This window comes from Strix aluco, chromosome 2 (assembly GCF_031877795.1).
Source record: "Strix aluco isolate bStrAlu1 chromosome 2, bStrAlu1.hap1, whole genome shotgun sequence".
Classification (NCBI taxonomy): Eukaryota; Metazoa; Chordata; class Aves; order Strigiformes; family Strigidae; genus Strix; species Strix aluco.
This window is the reverse complement of record NC_133932.1, coordinates 2,150,158-2,160,676: the sequence shown is the minus strand read 5'-3', so window position 1 is coordinate 2,160,676 and position 10,519 is coordinate 2,150,158. Positions and strand designations below refer to the sequence as shown.

Here is a 10,519-nt window from a genome sequence, read left to right as displayed (position 1 = left end):
GGTGTTGCGCCCCCCAATGATGAGAAGCAGAAAATTTAAAGTTAGCAGGGGCCCAAGGATTTAAAAAAAAAAAAATCTAACCACACACATCCTTGTTTCTCGTGACATTTCCCTGAAAACAGAGAACAATCTAGACACTGGCTTTTCCTTCCCCAAGTAAAATTCGCTTTAGACCATTCCCTCACCCTCCCATCAGATTCATGCAACGCTGAGAATTCATGAGGTTTATTTTTATTATTATTCCATTTAAACCATAGGTTTTGGGCAAGATGGGAAAAGAGCAGCACCTTTTAAAAAAACCCTGTTGTGTGCTATATAGGATAAATAGGTGAGCTTTAAAAAAACCCCCTAAGTTTATATATGTACATATACACACAGACACTAAACCAAATTAAAACAAAGGGTCATTTTCAACACCAGAGAGAGAAAAGTCTTATTTCACAGCAAGCAAAAGCACCACAAGTTAAGATCAGAGTGCACAACCACATGTAGTGCAGATACCAAACTAGCCTGGGTCCTGGAAGCAGCGTAGCTAGAGCAGCACAGAGCTCCACGGGGGCCAATTTATCCCACTCCTCAACAAATGTGAGCACAGAGCCTACTTCGGGATGGTGTGCTGTACAGGCCCGCCCACAGCCGGCTGCTCTGCCTGCATCAATTTTGGCAGACGCCACAAAAAGTAGCAAACTAGTGAGAAGAAGAGAGCCAAAGCGAAGCTACAGGACTGATTTAGCTACGCTATTTCCGTAACAGAGGTTTCTGAGTTCCCTCATGTCTCTTGGGTGCTCTCTGTAGGTATTACCTGTTTGGGTCACACAGCAAAGAGCTCCTGATTATTTCTAATGTGTGCACTAAAGTTCCCATTCTTGCCTACCTGCATCTTTCCTTTTCCTGTCTCTCTTCCACGCCACAACACCAATCCTATTTCCTCCAGGCTGACAGGGTAATAAAATTAGGAGGGGGCATGTACATCTAACCAAGGGGACAGTCAACAACCAAATGAACCTTAAAAAATACTTAATAATAATTCTTAAAAAAGAAAACAATTAAAAAACCTGTTCAAGTTCTACAGACTTCTGGCAGAGTTTGGTCATTTAGCCCAGAGGTCTTTGTCTTCAGCGCCTGCAGGCTAAATTGTCTCAGCTGGCAAGAAGCACGCAGTACAGGGTAAAATTCTGACTAAAAGAAAGAAGTAGTAAGGGTTGGGGGGAGAAGAGGCTCTAACGGGGAAACCCAATACTTCGGTAGCAGCACTTAGGCTACACGGTAGGCTTTCAGGAGAGTGAATTCCTTTCTGTTGGTGCGAGCTGCCCAGATGAAGAGAGCAGCTGCCATAAACTGCAAAGGTGCCGAGACACAGGCCAGGCAGAAGGACCAGCCGAATTCTCCCCTCACGTCATCAGGCAGCGGCAGCTTCTTATGGAGCAGCTCAATCCCAGCTACATAGCAGCCAACCAGGCCCAGCGTACAAAGCCCTAGGGAAGGAAGGAAGCAGCAAAGCCCAGTGAGCTCACCGTTGATGTGCTCTGGCTGTCACTGTCAGCTTCTGGAGGAGGGAGGGCAAGGGGTGGGTGGCTGGAGACCTACCTGCTAGGAAATGGAGGACTCCGGTGGCAATGGCAGGGTAAAGGCTGCGGCAGGCACAAGCACAGAGCCCAATCAGAGCCCCAAAGCACATGAGGCCAAGGCTGACAAAGGGCAGGAGGAACTGTAATCGCCAGAGATCTGCACGTGAAAAACACACAAGTTTGTTGAAAACGTGCTAGAAACTGATCCTCTCCCACCATCGTATATTCTCTTCTACCCACACTGCTTCTGCTTCATCAGACACTCCACAATCACAGCTAAAAAGGACCAAAGACCTCACTAAAGTAGGAAGAACTTAATTTGTTAACTCCCGAATTCCTGTACTGTATTCACGGGCAAAACCTTTGCTAAAGCACTTAAGTTTTCCTTTCAAACTGTGAAGAAAGAAGGAGGGAAAAAAAAGGCAGAGCAAGATACAGATGCTTCCCTCACTAGTGATTGCATTTGAGAAATGGCTTTCTTTTCATCCTACTTGTTTACCTGCCAGAAGTAAAAGACACTTACAAGTTCGATTCAAATCTGTGCCACTATTGTGATTTCCAGGCTCTATGTACTTCTCCATAAACTGATCAGAGAGGGAAAAACTGATGCAGTTTGTAGTCATATCAGTTTCTGGGGGGCGAAAAAAAAAAAAAATTACCATTAGGTGTCTCCCTCCCATCCCTCCCCTCCAATTTCACCTTTCCCAGCCATTTAAGCTGGGAAGCTCCTCAGAGAAAAAACACTCTAGAGAAAAATTTACCTCTCAAAACAGATCTGTAGGATGCCTTATCATAGTGTAGTTAGCATAACGTAGCTACTACAATGAGGGGCAGCATTCAAACATGCCGAATCTTCAACCTTACCTGGGTTACCCATAGAGGACTGGGCCATGCTTGACAGATTGGGAAAGAAATGTGGCATATGATGCTCAACTATGTTGTTACATATTTTTGTACTCAGAGTCGCTTAACTGGGCTGTGTTTCTCTCCATGTGCAGCATGTAGTATCGTACTAAACACTTCATTCATAAATGGGATAGAAAGGACTATTTAAAGAACAGAAAATATTTGCTTCTTTACACTAAATTTCTCCCCTTTTATGCTTCAGTTATATTTTGCTTTGAGAATACTATTGAGCAGAGCTGATTTAAGCGTCTTCCCAAATAAGTATTTTCATTAGAGAAGAAAAAAAAAAAGTATTTCACATAATGTTTTTTCTCCAGAAAAAGCGTTTGAAAGTACATTTTTTTTTTTTAGGAGGGTTCAAAACAAAGGGCTTCACACACACAATGTGTCCAAAATATACTTTGAAGCAATTAAAATAATTGCTCACCACTTTTTTAGCCCCCAACCATCGTGAAAAGGAACACAAATATTTCATTCTGTATCCAGCACTATGGTACAAGGAGTCCAAAATGTGCTGATGCAACAGTGACATGTGAGCAAAACGAAATACTGGGTAAAAGGAGGGAGTGCCTCCTTCATAAAGTAGTATTTTTATTCCATTGCTGGATCACAGGGTCTCTACTAAAAAGACAGCAACTATAACTGTATCCCCAGTTGGACAGCAGATGCAAAAGAAAACCAAGTTATACCAGACTAAATTTAGATCAAGTGTGATGTGTCAAATCCAGATTCTGTAGCACTGACAGCCACAGGGCATTTTGCCTTCCGCTTCTTTAAAAATTTAGACTGTCTTTATGAAAAAACCCCACATAAGCCAGAAATAAGCCTTCTGGAGGAACAAAGTGGCAGGAATGTGTTGTGAGGAAGCTGGCACAGGGAAGCCAGGGAAGTGTTAATGGCTCTGGAGATACCTGGTGGGCTGTACCAGTGAGAGTTTTTGGGTACGGTGATACACCTCCGCCACAATCCAACCGTGCCGTTGCACCGGAAGAGCGCGTCTGTGTAGGTCTTCTCATCTGCTTCCTCGCTGACAAATTCCTCCCAGATGCTCCTACCAGCTTCACTAACATTCTCAGCTGGGGACAGGGTGTGGTATTCGTACCAAAAGTCGGTGCCGATGGAAGCTGCCATATAGATGGTGGAGATGAGGCTGAGGACACAAGCAATTACTAGCGCCGTAGCAAAACGGTTATCCATCATTGCGCCCTCGCTGCTGTGAGGAAAGAGAGGGACAAGTAACTCCTCTGGCAGCAAACACAAAGTTATCCTAGAGCGTCAGACTCGTGACGTCATTCCTCCTACGCAACGTCACCTTAGGATACATGCGTCTTCCTTTTCCAACGTGCTGGAATCAAAGGAATGCTGAACAAGCCTACGGTACTAGTCAGCATCCAGGGGATCTGTGAGTTCCAGGCACGGATATCACCCTTCTCCCAGCCACGCTGCGCTAGCTGCTCTCTCTGAGACAGCAACTGACAGAGCAACAGCGACTCTGTCCCCGAAGCAGATGGCTCAGCTCGCTGCCGTTTGTGATCCTGATTGTAGGGAATCTTACAGAGAATCCATCCGCAGCACCCAGGCAGAAGACTTATCTTTCCTTAAGAGATTACCAAGGGTAGAAGTTATTTTTAGCCTCTCATCCCATACGGTTTTCACAGCTTGTGTTTACAGCAAAGATAAGAACCGCAAGCATGTCTAAAAAGCTCTTCCAGACTGTTCACAAAGGGCAGCCATGCCAAGGTGCTGGAATGCCTTTAGGGAGGCAGAGAAACCTATCTGGGCACTGAGAACATGAAAGAAGCACTGAAAGACAAACTGGGAAATGATGATAAATGCTGCAATAATGCCACAATACAGACAGTGGTATTTCTGAAACACTAAAACAATGCGGGGGGGGGGGGGGTGCCCTGTTCCATGGGAAGATGATGATAAGAGCTTCCAAAACTGAAAGGCCTTCATGCACTGGCATGAGGACTTTGCGCTGGGTCCCTCTATTAGGGTTCATTTATGCTCTCCTTCGCAGGGTTGTGCTCACAAATGGCATAAATTCAGGGTCAAAGGAGGCATGGGAAAATACAGATACCACATATGCTTACGCTTGCGACAATACTGTGACTTTAATGAGTAATTGATTGCTAATACATGGAATGTTTTGCAGATAGTGCAATATGTCAGAGGACTCTCAGATGCCTGTTGTTCTCGTGTGTTTTCTGTGCTTGATTAAATTTATGGATTATGATGAATCAGGCTTGATGCACTTGCCAAAAAAAAAAAAAAAAATCAATTGAAGTTAACTCAGCAGCTAGAGCTAGTCTGGTGACACGAGCTACTATCTAACCAGCTCTTGCCTATTGCCTGTTCTACCTCCTTTCTCCCACATACTTGGATCAAAATATTTTGGTCTAGTTTCTTTGCAACTGAGTGAACCGCAACTGGAAACAGCAAATGCCTTAAAACACAACATTCACAAGATAAAACAAGAGCACTCAAGTCAGACCTGCCAGTAAGAAATTCTGAACTATGAAAAAAGGTGCAAATTAAAGCAGGGAGTTTCAAAGGCACCGATACTTGCTGCTAACAATGCCATTCTTATTTCTTTTACCTCCCATCTACTGCTCTACTTGGTTGAAACTGGCTAACAGGGTTGAGGAGGAGATATTATGTGTACCCATATCATTCCCTATGCTTAATGCCCATACTAAACAAGGCATGCTTTCTGTAACGTCCGTTCTTGAACTGAATCCTTAGCAATGAGCAAGAATAGAACTCATTTTTGGTGAGCTGATAAGCAGCACCTATTTAAACGACGTGGTTATGTACTTACATTCTCCTTTGATATCCTAGCATCTACCTCGAGGTACACAGGACACTGGATGAGCAGAATAGGGAGAGAGCAAGTTGCTGTACAGATCTGACCTCAGTATTCCTCCCCACTGAGTTCACTGAGGGATCCCCTCCCCTTCACAAACAGGGCAAGTGGCAGCTCAGAGCTGAGCAGATCCTCTGGGAACTCACTCTCAGGGCAAGCAGCAGAACAGGCTGGCAAGCAGGCTGGTCTGGATTTTCCACTATATTGCAGTCACATTCACTGCAAGAGGAACCCTCTGCAACAGACTCCTCTCTTTAGAAAGGGCTCTCTCCAGAAGGAGGAATCACAAGAACCTACAAGTTCCATTCTCAGATTAGCATCTGGCAAAAAAGAACGTAAGCAGGACGTTATTGGGCCGCTGGTTTGCTACCATTGCCCTTTAATATAAATGCTTACAATAACCAAGTCTGATCAACTTTGTACCTAACATACAGAAAGAAAAGAACTGGCTCAAAAATCCTACTTTCAGATACAACATCCCAGGTGCAGAACACTGGTGCTGGAAACATCCCTATCAGAGCATCGTTAAAATGCAACCAAACACTTCTGGCCAGCCTTCCGCGCGTTGGCATACAATAAACTTGGCAGAGCTGGTGCCAGCTGGCAACCAAGAGCCGCTCACAATCCAAATGAAGGGTTAAACATCAAACAGTAAATTAAAGCACTGTCCAGCGTTCATTACTCACTTGGTAAAAGGGACATGGCTATCTAGTGACACTCAATCCTTGTAACGTACAGCTCCAGGGATAGGCATAAAGCAACCAGGGTGGCTACAGTCCCCAAAATTTAGTGGGTGACTTTGTGTGGTATTTGTCCCAGAAAGAACACACGTGGGTTTTCAGTATGGACAAGACAGTGCCAAGGCAAGAGCACTCCCCTGATTCCTTATAATAAAGGTCCCATCAATGCTTCTGCCTAACACTTCAACTACTTACAGAAAAGATGAAGAACTCCACAACACTTTAGGCAAAATTTGAAGTTCTTCCTGCCACAGCATAGTAGACTCCCCTGCCCATGCACTGTGTATACCCAATGCCTCTTCATTTACAGTAGACACACCCCAACTAAAACGAGGTGTCCTTTGCTCTGTTAAAGAGAGAACCTTCCTTCCAGCCCCAGGCAGAGCTCAGTGGGAGTAGTAAGCATAGTCAGTAAGAAATAGTTACCAGAGAAGACCATGAAAAAAGATACTTCATGTTTGAGATTATGCCACACTTTGCAAAAGGTTCTATCCAGAGCAGTATGTAGGAGGTGCCTTAGAATAAGCTTACTGACCCCCCCCAAAAAAAAATACTACTACCAAAGATAACGTTAATTATAAAGACATAAAGGTTGATCACAAATAGAAACACTTTGCCTTTACAGGCTGTGAGCAAGAACCTTCATTGTTTTTACAAAAGGTTCGTTCATGTGGCACTGCCAGCACATTTTATTCTAACAGTAGAAGCTATTTCAAACAAGTTATAGCTGAAACTAAGCTACACAACGAATGTAAGGCAACACAAGGCAGTAGTAAACAGGCACTCAACCAGAAGTGCTTTACAGGATATTGTAGTTGTACTCATTTTTTAAAGAAGTGAAACACACAAAAATTTCAAAGCAGCAGCTGATAAAAGAGAAGGCAAAGGCCAAACTAGCAGCAACATTCAAAGGGATGACTAGATGCATGTACTTCACAGAAGAGGGGGAAAAAAAAAGGGCAAGTCAGTAGAGTTGAAAGAGAAAAAACAGAACAGCACAAAAGCAAATATTGTGGCAAAAAATCAACTGTAAGACTGCAGAATGGATAACCATTTTAAGAAGTCACTGTACCACGGCAGAAAGGAACAGGCATACTTTTATCTTGTTACAGTGATCACTGCTTTCAGCCAACAGCAGGCCACCACATTTAAGAAACTCCTTTTACCTGACATCACAAAAGGGGAAGGATGCGTTTGCTGGCATCTTCTCAGAAAACACGCTTGCGATCTGACTGCTCTTTGGGAAAACAGAACAGGCAGAAGGCCTAAAAGAATGTGTGAGTGTGGGGAGAGGGCTGGCGACACTACCAAACAGGATCCTCTTTTTAACACTCAGGGCAACGGAGGGTTAGGAAAGAATGCTACCAAACGCTTTTTTACCTTCAGAGGTCCTCAGAGTCCCTCAGGACACACAGCTCCAGTGATTCCAGGTCACTTCAGAGACACCGCGTTGTTGGTGTCTTGCGGTCAGCCGAGAGCATGAAACGCCAACTGCCCATCTGCCCTGTTCCATTCATTCAGTGCTTCAACCCCAGCGGTTCACAAAAAGCGATCTAGAAGTAGAACGCAAACCAAATCGTTTGAGATCATAATTTCACTTTGAAATTATTTAACCCCCCCGGAAAAAATATTTTAAAAAACCAGGAAAAATATTTTAAAAGGGGGGAAAAAACCCCAGAAGGCTAGAGCCCTCTGACCAACGCCGCACCAGGACCGACCCAGCACACGGGCAGCCGTCCGAACGGTTCCCGCCCCGGGCGAACGCGGAGCCCCGCGGCCGGTCGGCTCCCCGGGCCGCGCTCCGGCACCGGCCGCCCAGGCGGCGCCGCCGCGCTTCACCCCCCGCCGCCAGGACGAAGCACGGGCCAGGCCGACCTCGGCCCCGGTCTGTCAGGCCCCAGCCCTGCCAGGGAGGGAGGCGGGAGGGGGGGGGGGGGGGGGGGGGGGGGGGGAGCGACCGCCCGCCCGGCGGGGGCACCGGGGTCGCTGTCAGGCAGCACAGCCGCGGGGAGCGCCTCACCCCACCACCCCTCTGCGCCCTCCCACACTCAGCCACCGCCCCCTTCAACGGTTACGGCCGGCGCGGCGCCGCACCCACCGCCCGTCCCCGCCGCCCCGTCCCCCCAGCACGGTACAGCCCGGCCCGGCCCCGCCGCTGCCGTCCCGCGGTGCCCAGCGCCAGGGCAGCGCCCGGCCCCGCCCCTCCGCCGCGCGGGGCACCCTGGGGGATGGAGCGCGCCCGCTGCCGCGGTGCCCGCCGGGAGTTGTAGTTTCCCGCGCCGCCTCCGGGCGGCTGCCCCTCACCTTTCGACGCCCAGAATCATCTGGGTTGGAAAAGACCTTGAAGCTCCTCCAGTCCAACCATGAACCTCACACTGACCGTTCCCAACTCCACCAGATCCCTCAGCGCTGGGTCAACCCGACTCTTGAACCCTTCCAGGGATGGGGACTCCCCCCCTGCCCTGGGCAGCCCATTCCAACGCCCAACAGCCCCTTCTGCAAAGAAATCCTTCCTAAGAGCCAGACATACTTCCTAACATCCAGACGCCCGCTGGCTTCCCCAGCGCCCACCGCCAGGCAGCACACCTCGCCTGCTCCCCTCAGCCACTGCTGTGGCCGCTTGCACCCCGCTGCCAACACAGGCCCGGCTCAGCCCAAACCACAGCGGTGCAGCCTCCTCCACACCTCAGCCCCGGACCTCCCACCGCCCTCACGGGGCGTGAGGCACAGCGCTGATTAATGCCCAAATCACAGACCTGCAAGATGTTGTTGTCCCAAGGTCCCGTGCCTGCTGTAACAGCCATGAGTTTTTACAGGAACACAAAAAAACCCACTTTGCAAACTCTCGTTTCTGAAATTTCAATTATTTGGTCTCTCCCAGCAGCCATAAGGCTCACACTTCTTTCTTTTTTGCTTGCTCGCTTGTAAAAATAGGGACGCAATATACTGGCTGAATGACTTGGGAAAACACCAAGTAAGGAAAAAAAAAGATTTAGTAAAAATTGCAAAAATCAGGTCCACCCCCCAAATTGGACATTTCTCCCCATCCCTGGTACACATACCCTCGCAAAACAGGAGGACTCTTAAAAGTGGTTAACAACTCCCCAGCCGAGAGACCACCACACCCAGTTTTGATTTTACCAACCTCTCAACTAGCAAACAAATACTCAGAAAAAACAGAATCATGTCTGAGGTTTTCACATCTCTGAGGACTTCTGGGGAACGATCCCGTCCAACTCCCCTTCCGGAGCAGTCACGAAGATTTTCGCAACCAGGTAAGAAGCTAGGATGGCAAAGGTGAAAGCAGTGATATAAGAAACTTCTCTGACTTTGTGCGACAAAATGTTTTTTTTTTAATTTCAAAAAATAATGAGAAATTATATTTAATTAAGAAACCTCTGCCTATATGCCCCACCTTCCCAGATCATGGAACCGTCTCACCAACACCTCATAATGTAACTGCCTGCAAGAACGTATTTTGGGATTTATGCTAGACTCCAAAATATTTAACATTTTTATCGATGGCCTGGAAGAAAGCAGAGTATCGCTGATAAACTTCACAGATGACACGAGGCCCAAGGAAAGGGTAAATAATAACATGGAGAGGGCATTAGTACAGGGTGACCTGATCATTTGGCAGCCAGGGGCAAACAAACACGCATTTCAATAAGGTCATCAATGAGCTCATTAATTTAAGAGCAAAGAGTGGAGCTATACTTACTTGACATAAAACCTTGTCCTGGGAAGCATAACATGAAAAAGACAAACGGGTCACAGTGGATTACCGACTGCCAAGATGGTGCTGTGGCCAAAAAAACAACTTTCCTGCAACCTCTGGTGTATAAACAGAGAAATCACAAGAAGGAAAGAAGTTGTGTCACATCTAGAGTTGCTGCTGGCTGCTGAAACACCGTGTCTTGTTTTGACATGTTGGTAAAGCGGAGAGAAACCTGAAAAGGGACATGAAAATCACTGAGCAATTAGAAAAACCTCTCTCAGTAAAATATATCACAGAAGGCCAGTCCATTTGATTTACTGAAGAGAGAGCTAAGGAGTTGCAAGACCACAAAATACATGTAATGGCAACAAGGAACAAAAAAATCAGGAATAGTTTTTCTAGTATACCTGGCAAAACTATCAGAAGTTGAAGCTAGAAAATGTTAAAAGAAAAAAAAAAACAACAAAAACTCTCTGTATTCTAAATCATGGGATAAGCAGAATTGGAACCATTTAAGTCGTAGTGAATTATCTAACACTGGCAAGTCTATAGGTTTTTCTCCTAAAAGATCTAATCTCATAAAAATGAGAATCAATTCTGGAAAATTTTGCAGCCATTGTAACTTCCATGATTGAATTAGACTACAGTGGCCTCTTCTTCTTCATGATCTGACCTGATCAATGTATGTGCAGCTGCTTGAAAACACCCAGAGGGAAGA

General features: G+C 46.4%; 1 protein-coding gene across 5 annotated transcripts; it reads right to left on the bottom strand.

Annotated features, from left to right (window-relative positions):
• Nucleotides 1-224: 224 nt before the first annotated feature.
• On the bottom strand, nucleotides 225-8,259 carry CLDND1 (claudin domain containing 1). Of its 5 annotated transcripts, none has more exons than XM_074808155.1 (6): nucleotides 8,182-8,259; nucleotides 7,464-7,636; nucleotides 3,386-3,687; nucleotides 2,092-2,199; nucleotides 1,588-1,725; nucleotides 225-1,475 (listed from the first exon to the last, which is right to left on the bottom strand). In XM_074808155.1, the coding sequence occupies exons 3-6, from the start codon at nucleotides 3,672-3,674 to the stop codon at nucleotides 1,255-1,257; spliced, it is 756 nt and encodes a 251-aa protein (XP_074664256.1). In that variant the 5' UTR covers nucleotides 3,675-3,687; nucleotides 7,464-7,636; nucleotides 8,182-8,259; the 3' UTR covers nucleotides 225-1,254. The 5 variants fall into 5 exon arrangements, with proteins under 5 accessions (XP_074664256.1, XP_074664266.1, XP_074664274.1 ...); XM_074808165.1 differs by having other exon boundaries at nucleotides 8,195-8,232; XM_074808173.1 differs by lacking the exon at nucleotides 8,182-8,259 and adding an exon at nucleotides 7,802-7,961.
• Nucleotides 8,260-10,519: the final 2,260 nt, after the last annotated feature.